The following is a 19,871-nucleotide window of genomic DNA, read 5'->3' on the forward strand; positions in this document are numbered from 1 at the left end:
TGACTGGGCCATTTCCTTTATTCCAGGATCAACCAAGGGCAGATGCTGGTGACGTTTGCAGACAGTCACTCGGCTCTCAGCGTCCTCGATGTGGACGGCATGAAGGTGAGTCCGCTTGGTCCCGTGCGTCCTCAGGGTCACATGTCCCCTCTCCTCACCGTGTCGTTAGGCGTTGGCTCCGCGTGAGGGCGGAGGCCAGGACCCTTCACCGGGCATCTCCTCCTGGTCCCTTTGCTGAGGTGTCTGATGCAGAATTTGGGAGAAAGAGCAGGTTTTGGAGTCTCGTTCCCGCCGGGTTCCTGGGTCTGTCTGTGCTCGCGCCTCCGTAGGGGAGTGTTGCTGTCTTTCTCTTGAGAGCACGGGTGGGGAACGTCTGGCCCGGGGGCCGTATAAAAAGAAACCATGTGGGCTGGCCCTGCCCAGGCGTTAGGGGTGAGTGAACTAAGTGTGTGACCAAACACAGCAGGCTGATGTTTAAGGTGGTCGTTTTGCCTGGTCTGCAAACGATGCTATAAACGTCCAGTGGCCCTGGGCAGGAAAGAGGTTCCCACCTTTCAGAGTCTGCATTTTGGAACAGGCAGCCCAGGTGTCTTCCATTTTGACGATTTTAAATTCACGCGGAATGAAAAGCTGAAGACGATGGTTTGCCTTCTGCTTAGACCCGGGGCGAGCCTGCCCGAGGCCAGGCCCCGCTGTGCTTGGCGGGCGTGCAGCCGGCCCGGCTCCCGGCACCGGACCGGCGTGTGAGCGGGAGGCAGGGGCCCCGCGGGCCGGTGGGGCGCTGCGCTCACTCGGGCGGCGCTGTCCCGCAGGTGAAGGGCAGGGCCGTGCAGATCCGGCCGAAGACCAGGGACTGGCTGAAAGGGCTGCAGGCCGAGCTCCTGCGGCAGCGGGAGAGCCTGGCGCCCGTGTCGCCCACCGCCAACTCCTGCCTGCTGGAGGAGGGCTTCGACCTCACCAGCTCGGACTACGAGTCAGAGGGTGAGTGGCCCGGCAGGCCTTCCGGTCGGGTGGCGAGGCTGCAGGAGGCCGTGCTCCCAGCGGCGGGCATGGGTGGTCGGGAGCCCTTCCGAGACGTGGCCTCGGCACGGACACGGGCTCCGGGGCAGTGTGTCCCAGCGATGAGGTGGGCAGCATGTGTGTGCAGGGTGATGTGTGGAACGGCAGCTAGGACAGGAGACGCGGAGACTTCCCTGGAAAGCAGTGGTTGTGAGGATGTCAGGGCTTCGGTTTGGTCCCCGTCCCAGGCATGAATGGAATTCGGGTCCCGTCCTGGGGGTCCCGTGGGCTCCCGTGGGCTGCTTGCAGGTGGGCCGAGGGGTCCTGACACCCACTGTCGGCCTTGGTGCCGAGACAGGCCCCCCATGAAAGTGACGGCCTTCCACCCTAATCGTCTGTGGCTCCCTTGTTCCCCAGGGGATGTTCTCGAAGAGGACGAAGACTATCTGGAGGACCCGAGTCAGCCTGTGGTCTCAGACAGCGAGCTGGGCGGCGACGACCTTTCCGATGCCCCCGGCTCCACGGCGGCACCGCCCAGCAAGTCACCTGCGCTCCCCAAAAAGAAGCAACACCCGACCTACAGAGGTAGCTGGGCCTCTCCTTCCTAATAGCCTTGGGCACGAGATCTCTTTTCTCAGCATCTCTGCGTGATGCCGCAGCCAAGGGCGCCGTCCCATGAGGGCTAACCCACGCGGTCACCGAAAACGATGGGCACGGGGCTCTGGGAAGGGGGCAGCTGCCACCACGCTGGTTTTATTCCAGTGGCCACAGCTCTGAACTGATTTTACATTTGATTTTTTTTTCCTCTCCAAAACTTTTCTGATTCAGTCCTGTAAGAGGCATGTTCAATATCTGTGCTAAGTTGCTGGTCTGTTATTTTTTTATAACATTATATTGTTATATATTAATAATTTTATACATTACATAATTTTATATGTACATATATATGTATATATACACACACACACACACACACACACACATATATACACACACACACACACACACACATATATGTAATTAATGATATCAACATTAGCATCATTATATCACCACTGACTGAAAGGCATGTGGATTGAACTGCACATCCCTAGATTATACAGTATAGTTGACTCTTGAATAGTTTTTTAAAACATATTTTTATTGATTTCAGAGAGGAAGGGAGAGGGAGAGAGAGAGATAGAAACATCAATGATGAGAGAGAATGATTGCTCGTCTGCCTTCTGCTCACCTCCCACTGGGGATCGAGCCCGCAGCTGAGGCATGTGCCCTGACCTGGTCTCGAACCTGGACCCTTCGGTCCACAGGCTGATGCTCTGTCCGTTGAGCCAAACCGACCAGGGCCAGGGACCTCTTGGAATGAAGACTAGCGCAACGGGCTGTGTGGGCTGCCCAGCCACCTGGTGGGCACCCAGGTGGATTTGAGGGATGGGGTGTCGGAGCCAAAGGGAAATGGACCGGGCTGTGTTGCAGTGTGAGAAGACCTGAACTTGTTCTGCGTTTACACATGATACATACATGTAATGAAACACGGGCAGCACTTCCTCATGCGGCTTTAGCCTTGGAGGGCTGGGCTAGGTGGTCCGGATGGGGAACATCGGTGACGTCGCGGGCCTGGCTAAATGCTTGGGACCTGAGTGCCCGGACACTGCACACGGGGCTGTGGCTGAGGCTGCCCGGCTGCAGGGACGAGGGATGGTTCTCGGCGTCGCAGTTAGGTGTCCTGTGTGCAGCGCGAGGGCTGAGGAGGCGGCTCGGTTTCCCGCTGCGGCCTCTGCTCGGTGCCGACGTCCTGTGGGCTGTTTGAGGAGGAAACACGCCTCCCCGTGCTCTCACGTTTCCGGCGTCTCTCCCGCCTGGACAAGGCTGGTGTGCCAGCCGCCAGGGGGACACTTCGGCTCCCCGGAGCCCGCCTGCCCCAGGTGGCTCCGCACACAGGTGCTCCCCGCTCACCTCCCTCCCTCCCGTCCCGCGTGTCCTCCAGATGACGCCGCCCTGGTGGAGCTAACGCAGGAGCTGGAAGCCGTGGGGGACCGTCTCCGCTGTCCAAGTAGGTCTCTGTCGGTCCCCAACAGGCCCCGGCCGCCCCACCCGCCGCAGAGGCCGCCCCCGCCAAGTAAGACTCGCTGCTGGGCTCACCCCGCTGGACGCTGCGCACTCCCGCTCCCGCTCCGCACCAGTGGCCGCACCTTCCCGGCCTCCGGGCCACATGCACTGCCCTCTGCCCTCTGCCCTCCGCCCTCCGCCCTCTGCCCTCCTTGGGCCTCTTTTTGTCTCAAACCCATGACATTTGGTATGGGAGGTGCGGCTGGGTTTCTCGGCCCGTTGGCGATCCTTTGTGAGACGTCCCGGTCCTCCTGTGGCTGCGCTCTGCTTCTAGCTGCTTCCGCGGAGAATGGGAACCCGGGCCTCAGCCCAGCGCGGGCGCTTTTTAGCTTCTCCCCAGCCCCACAGCGTCTTCCGGAATCTTCTCCCCTTGAGTGCTGCCACACACACACACACACACACACACACACACACGCACACCCACCCCTCTCTCTTTGTTAATCCTCACCCGAGGACATTTTTTCTTTTGATTTTTAGAGAGAGTGGAAGGGAATGAGGGAGAGGGAGGGAGAAATATTGATATGAGAGAGACACACCGATTGGTGCCTCCACACACCCCCCAACCGGGGCTGGGGCTGGACCCTGCAGCCCAGCTACGGGCCCTTGACCAGGACTAGAGCCTCTGCCCTTTGGTGCACGAGCCGGTGCTGCAACCATTGAGCAGCACTGCCAGGCCCCGGCCCTCTCTCCCCTGAGGAAATGCAGGCCCCTGACCTGTCAGGTGACCGCACGCCCGCCTCTCGCCAGGCGGCTTCCTGTCTGAGCCCAGGCCGCTGGCCCGGCACTGCCCTGGACCTGCAGGCACCCTCCTCCCAGCCCAGGCCCCGGAGAGGCCCTCCCGGCCCCTCAGAACACAGTGCCGCCCGCCAGCCTGTCACCAGTGCCCGAACCCGGCTGGGACATGCTGCTCATCAGTTGCGAGTTCCCTTTGCTGTTTGCTACCCCCCAAATTGTGGCCGTTAGACCTAGATTTTGCTAAGACTTGACTTTCAGAATCGGGTTCAACGTGGCTTATGTCGCAGTAGTAACCAATGGTGAGCTGGACGCACATGACTTCTCACTTTTCTGCGTTGATACTCAGAAAATAAAATATAAACAAAAATTTAAATGCTATATATTTCTGTGGAAAAGTTATAAAAATAGGTAAATATAAAAAAGAAGTAAATTCTTCGTTTCACTTGACTGCCTAGAGAGAATAGCTGTGAATCAGAAGACCGCCAGCCTTTCTCCAATTATGCACATCGACATCCAATTTCTTATTTCCATGTTTTTTTACAAAGTTGGTAACCATTTTGTTTGGTCATTTGCCAAATGTCTGTGTCATTACGTGTTGTTCTAGGACGTGACCTGTTAATGGCTGCACGTGTAATTTAGCATAGAGCTGTGGTCGGCAAACCGCGGCTCGTGAGCCACATGTGGCTCTTTGGCCCCTTGAGTGTGGCTCTTCCACAAAATACCACGGCCTGGGCGAGTCTATTGTGAAGAAGTGGCGTTAGAAGAAGTTTAAGTTTAAAAAATGTGGCTCTCAAAAGAAATTTCCATCGTTGTGCTGTTGCTATTTGGCTCTGTTGACTGATGAGTTTGCCGACCGCTGGCATAGAGGACTCCCCTGCTTCGGGATTTTTTTCAGTTTTTGCCCACAACACGTTTTAAAAACTTGGTCCTCGTCACAATAGTGCGTTCTAAACCGCTTAAAGCCCCCTGGCCTTTCACCACCCGTGAGTCCCCGGGACGTTGGGTGACATTTACACCAGCAGTGACAGGGAAGTCGTGCTTTTCCAGAGAGTCTGCGTCCACAGCAGGAGCCGTGAGAGGGAGAATCAGGGCCCGCTGGCCGCCGGGTGCCCACCGCCGAGCCGCCCGCCCGGCCCGTGCCGCTGCCTCGCTGCCCGCCGCCGCGACCTTGCCGGAAGCATCGGCGGCGGCGCTGAGGGTGAGACTCTGCCTTGTGGTGTTCACAGCAGGTTTGATGGTGAAGAAGTCGGCCTCGGACGTGTCCATCTCCGGCACCCACGGGCAGTACTCCATCTTGCAGACAGCCAAGCTGCTGCCCGGAGCGCCCCAGCAGGCGGTGAGTCGCCCCGGAGACGCGTCAGGGCCCAGGGCTTGGCCTGTGGTTCGTCCTCGGCCCCTCATCTCACCCGGGGTCCCCCTTTTCAGCACACACATCGATTTCTGCCTCTCTAACCCTCTAACTGCCCACCGACCCCCGCCCCAAACCCCATAGCTTAGTCGCATGTTTTTTATGGGCGTTTAAATGGCCGTGCAGGGCATGGGAGAGAAGTCCCGTTGATGAAAAACCCGAGGGTCCCGTGTGGGGGGGTTGCTGGCCTCCGGACTCACCGGCTTCTCGCTCTCCCGATGCCTGGCTTGGGCCGGGTGCGCAGAGCAGTGCGTGGCAGAAGGGAGAGTAGGAGAAATGCCGATCCTTTGCTGGACAGAATTATGATGGCTCTGGGGTGAAGGTAGCTGAGAGAAGAGGCTCAACCAGACCCAAGGGGCCCTGGGAATAATAACAGCTTTGGAGGGTGGAGAGGCGGAGTGCCGGAGGAGGCACAGGGCTGCTAGAGACTGGAGGTGGCTGGGTGGAAGCTACTGGGCCCCAGGACAGGGGCAGAGGGTGGGGCCAGATGCCATGCGGTCCCATCAGGGGGTTGGCTACCCTTCTGTCCGGGGTTTGCAGGCCTGAAGGCAGGTCAGCAAAGGGGACCCTGCTGTTTAAACTGGGTGAGGAGGCGGGAAAGGCACTTTGAAGGAAACATCTGGAAGGTGTTCTAATAACTCAGCTGGGCCGTAAAATGGCTCTGCTCTGCTCTGGCTCTTTCCTGGTTATCGAAAGAAGGTTAGAGGCTGGCTTGTCCACATTGCAAAAACCGGTGACCCCCCGGTGGGGAGACGAGGGTCCCCGCTCTAACACGATCGCATTCCTCCTCCTGGGAGCACGGCCCCGGGGCAGGGGCTGAGGACTCGGTTCAGACAGGACGGTGTGTTCGTCACCGTCACCGCTGAAGGCTCAGGAGCAGATCGGTGGGCGGGGAGCTGGCCGGTGAGGCTGCTTCCGACCCGTGTTCCTAACACTTCTCTCCTCATCTGCCCTCCAGCCCAAGGCCAGGACGGGGATCAGTAAGCCTTACAATGTCAAGCAGATCAAAACCACCAACGCCCGGGAGGCAGAGGCCGCCATCCGGTGTCTCCTGGAAGCCAGAGGCGGTAGGTGCTCCCGGGGCCTCCTCCCGACGGGGAACTCTCTTCTCCTTTTCATCTTCCTACTAAACGGGGCGAGAGGAGGAAATAATTTTTTCCTAAAGGCAGGATTAAACGAAAGCCACCGTTAGCAGCATTTTGTAGAATTCCACCACTAAGATGTATGGTCCATTTACAGTTATATATTTAAAATTCAGTAAGTATATGAAGAGGATCCCAGGATTGTTAAGCAGTACTTAAGGGAGAGAGTGACATAAACACAAATGAATGGTAGCAAAGGTTGATGCTCCAGGCACTAACCCATCCTGCGGAAGAAGGGGTACTCAGGTACACATCCCTGTTCCAGACACAAAGCCCACTTTCTAAATCACCAGCAACTCTCGGTTCTTTGATGTCAAAGAGCCCAGTTAACTTAACTGCCGGTTCACGTGGTTACTGTCACTTCCCTTAACCCACGTTAGTCATATGTTACCTGAGCATCTCCCCGCTGCGTTCACAGCCCTGGTCACTCACTTGTTTGGATTTTGGAACGGGGAGAGCATGCCCTCTAAAAGCCACATGCCGCCCAAGGGGCTGAGTTGTTTTTAGTCAGGGTGTTTAACTTATTTGGGATTTTCAAATAACATCGAAAGAGGGCAGAAAGTAAGAGGATGAGAAGCACTGTTATAGGATAACATCATCTCAGGTGGTTTCTTTTTAATTTAAATCTATTTTCAAATAAATATTTGTTAAACATCAATTTATATTTTTTTATTTTTTTCATTGATTTTAGAGAGAGAGGGGAAGGGGGGCGGAGAGAGAGAGAAACATCAGTTTATTTCTCCACTTATTTATGTATTCATTGGTTGATTCTTATATGACCTGGGATTGTACCTTGTATCGGAGATACGCCTAACCAACTGAGCTACCTGGTCAAGGCTGCTTTTTATTTCTTTTTAAATCCTATATAATAAAAGCCTAGTATGCAAATTATCCCCTCGACCGGAATTTCTAACAGGAGTTCGACCAGGGGGTGGGGCCAGCCAGCCAACTGCCCGCAGCCCCTCCCCCCGGCCGGTCCCAACCCGGCCAGCGGTGGCGGCAGCAGGGGAAGGGAGGCCCCAGCCGGCAGCCGGCAGCCGTTAGGGACTCTACCCGTGCACAGCGTTCGTGCACTGGGCCTCTAGTATAACTATAAGTGTATGTCACAACTCAAGTGTCCGTCAGTGGATAAAATGTGGTGTAAATATACAGTGGAATATTATCCATAAAATAAAAAAGGATGGCATACTAATACATGCTATATCATGGGTGAGTCTTGAAAATAGTATGCTATGTGTACACACACACACACACACACACACACACACACACACACACACATTGTGTATGCAGAACAGGCAAATCCACAGACAGAAGTTACAGTGTTTCCAGGGCTGAGCGAGGAGGGAGGGAGGAATGAGTGCTAGGGTATGTGTGGGGTTTTGGGGGGGTGATGAAGATGTTCTGGAATTAGACAGTGATGGTTGCAGAACTATTCTTTAAAGGGTATATTTTATGGTGTGTGAGTTATATTACTATCAGAGGCCCGGTGCACGGATGTGTGCACATTGAAAGTAAATTAATTAGAAGGTGTCTGGTGGGGTAGGACTGGGTGAAACGGGCCAGACACGCCCTGGAGCCAACCTCCACGGCCCCTCCCCGGCCGGCCGCACCTGGGGTGGCACCGGAGCTCAAAGGGCATCTGTGGAGTGAGCGGGGTCCCTCCAGCAGGTGGGGTCCCTCGGCCTGGCCTGTGGGGTTCAGGCCAAAACCAGCAGTCCGACATCCCCTGAGGGGTCCTGGGGTCTGAGAGGGCACTCTGCAAAGTTGCTGTCACTCAGCTCCTGTATTGAGCTTCTGCCCCCTGGTGGTCTGTGTGCATAATAGCTACCAGTCAAACGGTCGGACGGTCGCTTAGGCTTTTATACACACACACACACACACACACACACACACACACACACACTGAGTGGCCAGATCATTATGATCTCTGAACACATAATAATCTGGCCACTCAGTGTATGTGAGTGTGTATATATATATATATATATATATATATTATTAGAGGCCTGGTGCATGAATTCGTGCATGGGTGCTGTCCGGCCAGCCAGCCTGGCCATGGGGAGGGGACATGGGCAGTTGGCCAGCCCTGCCTGCTGGTCGAACTCCTGGTCAAGGGGATAATTTGCATATTAGCCTTTTATTGTATAGGATATACACTGAGTGGCCAAATTATTATGCATTCAGAGATCATAATAATCTGGCCACGCAGTGTATATATTTTAATTCTCATCAGAGGACATGTTTAGAAAGAGGAAGGGGGGGAGAGAGAAATATTGATGTGAGAAACAATGATCGGTTTCCTTTTGTACATGCCCTGACCAGGGATCGAACCCACAACCCAGGTGTGTGCCCTGACTGGGAATCAAACTGGCAACCTTTCGGTGCACAAGACGACACTCAGCCAACTGAGCCGCACCAGCCAGGCCATGTTGGCTTTTTTTTTTTTTTTTAAGGCTGTGGATGTGGAGGCAGGAGAGGTATGAAGTTTGAAACCTGCCTGGAGTTTGAACTTAACGTTTTCTTGATCATGGGCCCTGCCGAGGTTTTCAGGAGCTTTAGGTCATCTCCCGTGAGAAGCGCACACACACACACACATCTCTGAATGTGATGTCAGGCGTCACTGATGCCCCACCGAGACCCCTACAGACCCAGCTCACCATCCCTGCTTGGGAGGCAAGCGTGAGAAGCTGGGGCCAAAGCTAGCTCGTTGGTCCTGACAACCCTCAAGCGTCTTTTTCAGAAAAAAAAAAAGGAAATCTACTGCATCAATAAATGACCCTCAGAATGTAGCTGATCTAAAGATTACATGGCCCTGGGCACTTGAGCCAAGCACTTGTATGTTTCAGGCCCCCCAGGGGAAGTCCTAAATGCCACGGCCCTGAGGGACCAGGAGTCCTCCAAACCAGAGCCCGCGGTGGGGGCCGCCCCGCTCCTGCCCCGCCGGCCCGCACCCAGAGTCCCTGCCATGAAGAAGCCCACCTTCAGGAGGACCGGGAAGGTAAGAGCTGGCAGCATCCGCCTCTTAGCCCTGAGTTGCTCGAACCTCGACCGTCTGGCGAGATAAGAGTCCCATCTCGACTGAGTCTGTCTCTCCATAAACACTCACGAGTCCCTGGCACGGCCCCATCCTTGAGGAAGATGCTTGGCAATTGCTTTCTCCTCCGTATCCCGGCTCTGGCTGCGCGGAAAAGCCAGGCATTTCTCACCACGCCGGGAGCGGCTTGGCGGCTGAGCCCCCGCAGCGAGCCGCGGGGGGCGGCCTGCTCCCCGTGCTCCGGGACTCCCGTCCGTGTGGTCGGCGGCGTGTGTGCAGGTGCCACGTGGGCAGTCCTGTTTGCGTTAGGAGAACAGTAACCGGTCCCAGCAGCGCCGCCCGCGAGGCGGACGTGCCACGGCTCTTCTCGCCACGGCTCTTCTCGCCACTTCTCTTGCAGATTGTGTTCTGCTCTGGCTCCCCAGCTCCCCAGCCTTGCTTGCTGCTTCAGAGGCATGAGTTTGTCAGGACAGTAGCCGCCCAAAGACTGGCACCTCTAGAGGCATCTGGACCTTCCGTTTGACCGCAGTGTTCTAGTGCCGGACGCTCGGTAACCCCTCGCTGCTCGTGACAGATGACCCCGCTCTCCCCCGTGGACGTGTGGGCCGGGGCCTCGGCGCCTCCGCGTACCCAGCCCGCTGTCTCCTCCGCCCGCTTTGGCTTGTGGTGTCTGTCATATTCCTCCTCGTTCCCCGCCCTCGCTTTGTCTTCCGTCTTAAAAGCCAGGAGCAGAAACCAGTTCGTGTCCCCAGCCCGCTGCGCGGGAGCGGCGGCCGCGGGGGCCTGTGCTTGCCGTGTGTTGTCTAAAGAAGCGGAGGAAACACGGAAGGCCGCTTTGGAAAAAGCTTCCTTTCGCCCCGCGCGGCTCTTATCTCTGGGGCGGCTTTGAATCAGAACCAGGGAAGCGACGTGTCCGTGTAAATGTTTCCGTTCTCCCATCTTTAAGCACCACGTCCCAGGAGCAGGCGTCCCTGGGCGTCCCTGCCGTTGGCCCGGCGCCGGGACCTGAGTGGCACCGCGTTTGCTCATCTGTGTGAATGAGCAACGCCGCGGCCTCCGACCGAGAGCCGGGGAGAGAGCCGGGGAGGTGTGCTTTCCGTAAGGAGAGAGGACCCCCTTCTCCTCCGGAGCAAAGGGAGCCCTGTCTCAGATGCTGCCTGTGGCCCTGGTTTTCAAGTCCCCCCTCACCTCTCCTCGGCCCGTGGTACTCCTGACCCGCGTGTGTGTTCCTGCTGTGTTCTTCTGCCCCTGGTCACGTTGCCGCATCCCCGACATTCTCAAATCCCGAATTTGCTAGAATGTCCACGTGGCCCCCCGCAGCTCCTGGCTGACGCTGAGCGCTGATGCCCAAGCCCCCTCCCGCGCTGGCCTCTCACTCACTCTGTGTCCTGCCTTTCCCCAGCCCACGTCGCCGGAGGAACTGTCCGGGCCACAGACGGTCCATTTTACAATCGGGCCCCCGGAGACGAGCCTCGACGCCCCTCCTCTTGTGACCGTCCCGCCTGTTCCCAAACCAAGAACGCTTCCGCCTGGGAAAGGCGCCGAGAGGAGGCCGAGCGCCGGGAAGCCGGCGCCCGAGGACGCCCCTGCCGGGGCCACGCCGCCCCTCGGGGGGGCTCCGCCTCTTGTGCCCCAGGTGCCCCCGAGGAGGAAGAAGTCCGCCCCGGCCGCCTTCCACCTGCAGGTCCTGCAGACCCACAGCGAGCTCCTCCAGGACCTGGCCCGCGGCGGCCTCCGCAGCGACGGCCCCCCTGCCCTCCGGCCCGACGGCGGCGCGCTCCCCCCACCGCCAGCCAGCGCCCAGACCGATGGCCGCAAGGAGCCCAGACCAGAGGCGGCCTCCCTCCTGGGTGATGGCCAGGACCCCTTCTGGAGCCTTCTCCAGCACCCTAACCTGGCGAATAGCGCCTGGCTGTCCAAGAGCTCTGAGCCCCTGGACGCGGGGACCAGGAACCTCAGGGGGGCGCGCACAGCCCCACGGCCGGTCGGTGGCTCAGCCGCGGAGGAGCCGCCACCAGAGTGCAGGCACCAAGACACGGGTCCCTGGGCCGCCGTGGGCGACACGGACCAGAGGACGGTGCTGCAGGCGTTTGACCCACTGGCGAAGACCTGAGCGGGCGCCGTGCACCGCGCCCTTGCAGAATGCGTGCCTTCCTCCTTCGGCAGCACTTTATAGAGACAAGCCCCCTCGCCTCCACGCCTCGCGGAAGGGACGTCCGTGTAAAGGCACACGGAGCCCCCTGCGGACTTCTGCCCCCTCCTGTGTAGTTTACGAAAATCGCGTCTCTTAATTCAATAAGATTATTACTCAGCCTCCGAGGTACGGTTATTCCAGACGTGTGCGTTCCGAGTTTCCGCTCGGGGGCCCGGGAAGGAGCCTTCCGGCTGGAGTCCGCGTGTGGGTGTTCGGAAAGGGAATCCGTGGACGCCGCCGAAGTTCCCTCCCAGCGAGTTTTAAATGGCCGTTGGGTTTCCGTGTGTATGTGGCGTTCTTTCATTTCGTTTGTATCTTACAGATTCAGAGTCATTGTTTGGTGCATCCCCTGGGGGCGGATGCATAAAGTCAGGCTCACACTCACAGGTAGTTGGGACCATGGAGAGCCGCGCCCGACCGCCGTGCACCAGGTTAGAAACGTCACAGACAGAGCAGCAAAGAGGTGAACGCAGCGACGGGGCTGCCCGCTCCCTGGTGTGTGTTTACGTGCGTGTGTCCATTAGCCTGGACCGTGCGGGGACGGCGTCTGTGCCTTTGGGGCCCCGAAGCATGTGCCATCGGCTTAGCCTGAGCTTCACCCGGCTCAAGACTCCCGTGTCCTGTCTCAGACACGCACGCCCCATACCCTGCTACGGCCCTGAGCCCTGGTGTGCTGTGTAAACCAGGGTTTACACGCCGTCTGGCCCCTTTTAAAGGAAACCTTGTGAGTTCTCTTCTCCCTTATATTCCGTACCTGGTAAACGCACAAATGGGAGAACGCCTGCCGGCGCCTGCCGTGGGTCCTCCGTGTTATAGTGATGGCTGTCCGCCTTAGCCTGGTCTGTGGCTGCAGCGTCAGGACGGAGAGCACCTCGTGCCCCTTTTCCATAGGAGACCCAGGCGGCGTCCGGGATCGGCTTCTCTCTATGTCAGTTAAGTCTCTTTTTTACCTGCGTTTTCCCTCGACGTCTCCAACACCACTTCTTGCCCGTGAAATCATTTAAAAAGAAATGGCCATGCTGTTCCACATGGAAAAAACAATGTTAGGAGGCCTAGAGTTTCATTTGGAGCAGATACTGTATTTTTGCTAATAAATTCACTGGCAAAAATCTTAGTGTGTCACATGGCATACGGAGGAGACTTTCGTGTCATAGGGTCACACAGCAATGAGTCTGGGCTACCCCTGAGGTGACCGGGGAATCCCTACACTAAATGCCAACGGTTGGGATGGCAGGGATGGCCTTGCCCAGGGAATACCACTCTCTCTTTACTGATCAGACCTCGGGGTGTCCAGAATTATTTTTCATTGCCACTGTCACGGTACACTGCAGATCATTTACATCCGGCACTCAAGACAAAAACAAAACTAGCACGTTATTTCACTTCACCTGAAAACTGAGCAAAGGAAAAGGCATTACTGACCCATCGGGATAAGCAGAATACACGAGCTGTCACGTCACAGAAGGATGGTGTTTGTGGCCCAAGGCGTTAGGCCACCTTCTGTAGTAAGTGCTTTATGTCATGTTTACCTCTAACAAATGCAAATGACTTAATCCTTGAGTGCATTAGAGGAAGCAAGCAAGCAGGATGGGTAGCAGGCTTGGAGAAGTTCAGTGATTTGCAGTGGCTACTAGAGTACAATTGGAAATGGAAGCAGAGGTTTCTTAATGCAGCCACTCTTCTTGTCTGTAACCTTTTTTCCCACCTAAAGGAGGTGAATTTGAAAGCAGATACGTGTAACCACCGGTTAGAAAGGCAGGGGAAGTCAGTGCCACCAGTTGCTTGCAGTGCTGGGAACAGGCCTAGTTCTCAAGTTACTTCTTTGTTCTAGAAAACCAGTAGCCAGTGACCGGCACAGGAACTGAGTTTCAGTGGAGACAGGTGCTCGTCACACAGTAGCACTTAGGAATCCACAGTAAGTGGTGACACAGGAAAGTGACCAGGAGTTTAACATGACGAGTTGAACAAATACTTGGTCCCGGGTGTTCACGGTCAGTGACCGCACGTAGGTTGGATTTTGAGTTGATATATGAGGCTCCCAACCAACTTCCTCTTAAGAAGACAATTAGCATTGCCTTATTCACTTTTTAAATCGAGGCTTCAGAGCTGTCGGTTTCCTAGGTGAGGGGCAGGCAGTGGATAACCGCAGTGAGCAGCTGCCGTCCGGGGATGTCATTATCCGGGGATGTCACTCACGGGGTTTGTATTTTCGGTTTTTCTTTGATGCTCCCTCCCACACGGGGCTTTTCACTGTGACCTTGTCGTTGATTTCATTCCTTTTCTGTAAGACGTTGCCGTTCGCTGCGGCCCCGTGTTTTCGGCAAGGTACTTCACAACTCAGCACGCTCTCGAGGACTCCAATCGCCGTCTTCCCTTGTACAGTGTCATCTCCGACTTCTTGGCTATTTTTAAAATTTATTCCAGTAAATTACTGGAATTCTGTCTAAGCAATTCCTGTCAAAGTTTTAAAGTTGTTGAAGTTCATGACACTTAATAGAATTCTCCTGATGTGTATAAGCAAAGTAATGTATTAAAACATTCTCTTTATAACAGAGTGATTTATTTCATCAGAAAGGAAAGCCACAAAAATTATTTATTGACTGACTGGCAATTAATAAAAACTCTGTAATGTTTATTTGAAGTGATCATTTGTACTGAAATTGTAAAAAAAAAATCTATTAAATGTTTTGTCTTTGTTTTGTAATTTGCCTTCTTTTTAGATATGAAGAGAATCTTGGGATAGCTTTTTTGGCTAGCCTTCTGTTCTGGATGAAATGTGACTACATTACAAACAGTTTTCCTCTATTTGAGTTTTGGGGGGGTTTTTTGTTTTTGTTTGTTTGGTTTTTTTTTTCAACCATCAGACTGAGTTGAAAAAACATTAGAATAATTTGGTTAAGAATTTGTGACTTGAATAATGCCGGTCGGGACCACTATGACGCCATACATAATAACTTTAAGCTATAATATTTATAAGATTGGAGAGATGCGAGAATTCATTTTCTGTAGGGTCTTATAGCAGACATGCAATCTTAGACTGCTAGATCGGTTTGAGTGCATTACTATGTCGAGGCAGAAGAGAGTGTTCAAGTTCTGTCTAGGTTGGTTTTCAGCTAATTAGCACAAAAAACATACATTAAAATGTTCTCTGATGATTTCTAGGAATGAGGATATACTGACAATCTCAAAATAATAAAGATGGCTAGTCCTTCCTGCCCAGTAAGTATCATTTTGAAGTCCCTTGACCTGATTGCACAGCCCCTGGGCTTGGTTGGGGAGGAGGAAACCGCTGGTTAGGATCCTTTCTTTTCCAAGGTCATGGGAGACAGAGGTTTGACACTCGCTCCCTTACGAGGCCAACTGTTTGTGTCTACGGAATCACCTCTAACTCAGTGACGTAGGAGAGTACAAATGAGTGATTGTGAACACACGGCCCGGGGACATTTGAGTGGAGAGGATTAAGGATTTGACAAGTAGCAACGTGGATTTATGTACATGGAAAGGATGTTGGCTATGGGAAAGAACTTCAGAAGACCTTAAATGACAGTTTAGGATTTTATTCTGTAGATAATAATGGGTAACAGAAACCTAAACAAATCTGTGTAAGAGTGGTTATGTTTATAGGCTTTGTAGGCCGGTGTGGATCAGGGGTTGAGCATCCACCCATGAACCAAGAGATCACTGGTTCAGCTCCCCATCAGGGCACATACCTGGGTTGTGGGCTTGATCCCCAGTAAGGGGCGTGCAGGAGGCAGCCAATCAATGATGTTTCTATCTCTCTATCCCATTCCCTTCCTGTCTCTCTAAAAATCAATTTTAAAAAAAAAAAAACATTTAAAAATTTAGCATGTGTTATTTTAAAAAAAAGATTACAGGCTTTGCCTGGGCTAATAGAAACTCTTCAAAGCACCTGGAATAAAGTTCATAAATGGTGTGTGGGGGAGGGGATCTTACATTATCTTCCTAAGAGATAGTTGGACGTATAATTGTTCATATTGGTCTCTTGTGAACCTTAGTATTTGTGTGTTATCAGTTGAAATGGCTTCTCATTTCTTTTAAAAAAAATCTTTATTGTTGAAAGTATTACATGTCTCCTTTTTCCCCCCATGGACCTCCCTCCAGCCCACCCTGGCCCCAGGCCCCAGGCCCCAGGCCCTTACCATCCCACTGTGTGCATCCATGGATTATGCATTGAAGTTTGGATTAAACTAAAAATCAAAGATTCTAGTAAGTTTAGTGTTTCTCAACTCTGGGACCAGGTACTGAACTCCATGGCCATGTTTCTAAACTCCAAGGCCAAGTTGAACACAGATTAAGAAGTGGAAATTTTACAAGAAATGGCTTGTTCTAAATTTGAAAATTCCTTAGATATTAAACTGATTTATGTCTTCTGCTCTATTAAGGTAATCTATATATATAAAAGCCTAAGCGACCCATCAGCTGGTCGGCCAATCGCTATGATGCACACTGACCACCAGGGGACATGATGCTCAACACACAGGACTGGGCTCCCTCCTGTTTGGATCGGGCCTGCGGGGACTGGGCTGAAACCGGCTATCCGACATTCTCCAAGGGGTCCTGGATTGCAAGAGGACACAGGCCAGGCTGAGGGCCTCTAGTTCATAATAAAATATCCCATTTCATAAACAAATTTCCAATCGATTTTAAGTGATTAGCTATTGGGAGTGTTCAACATCCAATACAAGGGCACAATCAGTTGTAAGTACTTTAAAGTGACATTTATTAAACATGCTTCAACTTTTTCATGGATATAATTTTTATACCAAATGTCAATAAAAACAAACTCATTCAATATATTTGATATTACAAAGGAGTGAAAATTCGGGAAGCTATGCCTAAAACTCAAATTTTAGGAATTGGAGTTTAAGGGGCATTGTGAATTATGAGACACATCACTGTCTAACTGCACTATGTTTCTCACTAGGAAGTAAACGCTGGTGCCCCCACCCTCAGGCATTCACAGGGCAGAGGCCTGCACCTCCACCGTATCCTGCGTGTCGGCATAGCCTGGGTGACTGGTTGAGATGCTGTTGAGAAAGGTATCATGACCCTCCCTTTTGTAGTCTCTTTCTGTGGCGACATTTAATTTAAACTCTGGGGAAGAGGGGACTCGGTGCCCTTGAAATTTAGGGCTGCCAATGTAATCTGGTAGGTTTGGGGGAAATGTAACCACAAAGAAATAAATAGGTTTTAAGTAAAAATAACTGACTTCATTTTCATTCTAGCTATATTTACAGCTTGCTTTCAGTAATTTGTTCTGTAACACCTATATTCTGTTTACTTCCTTCTTAAACAAGATCATAAAAAGTGACTTTTCACATGAGGGAGAAGGTGATATGAAGCTTCATTTGAACTTTTTTCCCAGAAAGGGTATTTAAACAAAACTGATCAAATTCCCAGAGCGTTTTATTGATGGTCTAAGTTTGAAACTATTTCAAATACATGTTTTCATACTTTGTGTTCTTACAGTATTTTTCATGCAATGATTATTTTAAAAACATTGACTTAACTATCACAAAACTGATGAAGTCAACCTGTGTACATTTATATCCATTTCATAGGCAGAATAAAAAGAAATGTAAGTGCCTTGCCTGAAAAACTATGTAATTTAGTACTACAGTGGATCTCTCTCCCAGACCTCATTTTAAAAGCACCGCTATAACAGCTATATAGAGATTGAAGGAGTGGGGTTTCATTGCATTACTCTACGTTAATGAACAATTGTTTCAACCATGTTTTACCTGCCATGGTTCATGGAAAACAGGAAAAGAAAATGAACCAAATGTATCTTCCCCTTCCCCTCACATCATCCCCTTAGCTAGCATTTATTGTTGTTAGTAATGTCAGCTCGTAACCATGCATTCACTGTATCTACACAGTAACACAAGTGGTTAAGTCACTTGTTAGGTTGTTGCAAATTAAACAATTAGATGTTGACAGGGTTTTACTGATGACCTGTTTACCTCTAGATTCTGTACTCGTTTTAGCTTTGATTATCCCATTCTACAATGTCCATTATCTTCAAAATGGTTATATCCTATATAATAAAAGGCTAATATGCAAATTGTCCCCTCGACGGGGAGTTCAACCAGGGGTCAGGGCCGGCTGGCCAACTGCCCGTGGCCCCTCCCCCCAGCGGGCCCCACCCAATCAGCCCCAATCGGGGGCGGGCTGGCCAGCCAGACCCCACCCATGCACAAATTCATGCACCAGGCCTCTAGTGAGCTTAATAAGACCCAGCAATTCCACTCCTAGTATACATCCAAGAGAATGAAAAACAGCATAATACCCCCAAATTCCAAAGAATCTAAATGTTCAAGCAGCATAGTACCCCCAAATTCCAAAGAATCTAAATGTCCATCACCTGATGAACAAGTGTGGTATATCCATCCATACAATGGAGTATTACTTGGCCATAAAAGGGAATGAAGCCCCGATACATGCTTCCTCATGGGTGAACCCTGAAAACATTATACTAAGGAAAGAAGCCAGACATAGAAGGGCACATAGTATATAATTCCATTTATATTAAAGTCCAAAACAGGCAAATCCATAGAGACGAAGTAGATTAGTGTTTGCCAGGGCTGGGGGAGAAAAGGTGAGCAGTGATTGCTATGGGTTATGGGGTTCTTCGGGGGGATGAGAAAAATGTTCTGAGATCAGTGGTGATGATTGCACAACTCTGTAAATTTACTAAAAATAAACAACCTTGAGTTAAGAGGGTAAATTTTATGAAATGTGAATTATATCTCAATAATGTCATTATTTAGAAAAAGTCAACATGATTTCCTATTTCTCACTTGCTGGAGGTCAAAGGAGCAGGAAAGAAAGGGATAAATTATTTGGTCTAAAGAGAATCTGAGAATCTTGATACTAAGTATTGCTAATCTATATAATGGCTTAGAATAGTTTTATTCACATTGTGATCAATAAAGGATTAGCTACTTTACCTGGGAAAAATACAAGTATAGGTAGCTAAAGTCTGGAAAGAATTATTATAAGCTAGATTTTTTAAAGAGAAATATCTGTTCTCAGCCATATGAAAATAAAAACGTACAAGGAACTGACCCATGGGTGGCAACAGGTCTAACAGTTAACATGTTAGACAAAGGTTTACACTTACATATTAGTAAAAATTTACAGCACATGGAATCCCAGAACAAAAACAGTCTTTTATGTTCTAGATCATGCTCTGCCCATTCTAGGTACTCGCCCAATAGCATGGTCATGGCAAGCTGGCGATGCCCTGTCCCTTCAGAAGCCATCAGCGCTCCGCTCGCGTAAGCTATAGGCGGTCACAGGTGACAAAAGGTCCTCTCTATCCACAGCAGCGTGTTCACCGGGGACAGCACTGCACAGCATCAACTGGCACCCATGGAAGTCCTTGAAACCAAAAGAATCCGTCCAGCCCTTCCTTCTCTGAGTGCCACTTCTGTGCTTGTGCTTTGCAGTGTTCTGCTGCCTGCAACAGACTCCAGACCACGCGAAGCCAGTGACTATGTTTGCATGATTGCTTCAAAAGAGACCACCAAGCTTCTTGCACTGTGTTCACATGAAAAACGGAAGGTAATTATCAGTTTTCAAGGTCTTTGGCTAAAGCTTCGCGGATGAACTGTAAGGTACGTTGGTACAAAAAAGCATCCTTTTTCTTTGGCTTACAAATGTTCAGATGGTTCACATCCACAGGAATCAGATCTCCAATGCCTAAATCTGCAGAAAACAAAAATGTGAACAAAATCTAAGTAAAAATGTAAGCTTCTCCCCTATCAATATTGAAAGAGGCCACATTTGCAGTTCTAAATGTTCACTTGGTTGTGACAGGGTCTCTTAAAAGATAAAGGATCTTGAGCTAAGTTTTACTGAAGCTAAACTATATTTGATTAATCATGCCTGGATGGATTCTCAGCAGGTATAATTATAATTTATGCATTTCATAAATTCAATTGTATACTTCCTAATTTAGTAGTGAATAGAGCCTGATCACTATAATGTAATGAAACATTTTTTCTAGAGCTTATATTATAGAACTTGACAATGAATGAGCTCCCTTGTCCTGATACAAAGAATGGGAATATCTCACATGGGGTCCATTCTAGCCATACCCGGGCTGCTGGTGGTGGTGTGGGGGAGAGAGAGCCTCCTGGTGACACAGAAGAAGGCGCACACAGAATTGTGATGAGGCTATGTCACTACACGCAGTTAATCCATAATGTTAACTTTGCTTTTGGT

The 19,871-nt window shown here is 51.5% G+C and overlaps 2 protein-coding genes across 8 annotated transcripts in view; one reads left to right on the forward strand and one right to left on the reverse strand.

Annotated features, from left to right (window-relative positions):
• The window catches only part of SYNJ2 (synaptojanin 2), a 75,458-nt gene extending 63,718 nt beyond the window's left edge, over positions 1 to 11,740 (forward strand). For 2 of the 3 annotated variants that reach the window (XM_054722447.1, XM_054722448.1), the window contains exons 20-27: positions 27 to 105; positions 813 to 981; positions 1,417 to 1,584; positions 2,984 to 3,115; positions 5,070 to 5,176; positions 6,207 to 6,315; positions 9,240 to 9,391; positions 10,830 to 11,740. In XM_054722447.1, coding sequence (XP_054578422.1) covers positions 27 to 105; positions 813 to 981; positions 1,417 to 1,584; positions 2,984 to 3,115; positions 5,070 to 5,176; positions 6,207 to 6,315; positions 9,240 to 9,391; positions 10,830 to 11,540 — 1,627 coding nt within the window. In that variant the 3' untranslated portion in view covers positions 11,541 to 11,740. Of the gene's footprint in view, positions 1 to 26; positions 106 to 812; positions 982 to 1,416; positions 1,585 to 2,983; positions 3,116 to 5,066; positions 5,177 to 6,206; positions 6,316 to 9,239; positions 9,392 to 10,829 lie in introns of all 3 variants that reach the window. The other variant, XM_054722449.1, reaches the window with a different exon arrangement.
• Positions 11,741 to 16,338: 4,598 nt separating this feature from the next.
• Positions 16,339 to 19,871, reverse strand: part of SERAC1 (serine active site containing 1) — a 36,353-nt gene continuing 32,820 nt past the window's right edge. For all 5 annotated transcript variants that reach the window (XM_054722451.1, XM_054722454.1, XM_054722453.1 and 2 more), the window contains one exon: positions 16,339 to 19,352. In XM_054722451.1, coding sequence (XP_054578426.1) covers positions 19,216 to 19,352 — 137 coding nt within the window. In that variant the 3' untranslated portion in view covers positions 16,339 to 19,215. The remainder of the gene's footprint in view (positions 19,353 to 19,871) is intronic.

This window comes from Eptesicus fuscus, chromosome 10 (genome assembly GCF_027574615.1).
Source record: "Eptesicus fuscus isolate TK198812 chromosome 10, DD_ASM_mEF_20220401, whole genome shotgun sequence".
Taxonomy (NCBI): domain Eukaryota; kingdom Metazoa; phylum Chordata; class Mammalia; order Chiroptera; family Vespertilionidae; genus Eptesicus; species Eptesicus fuscus.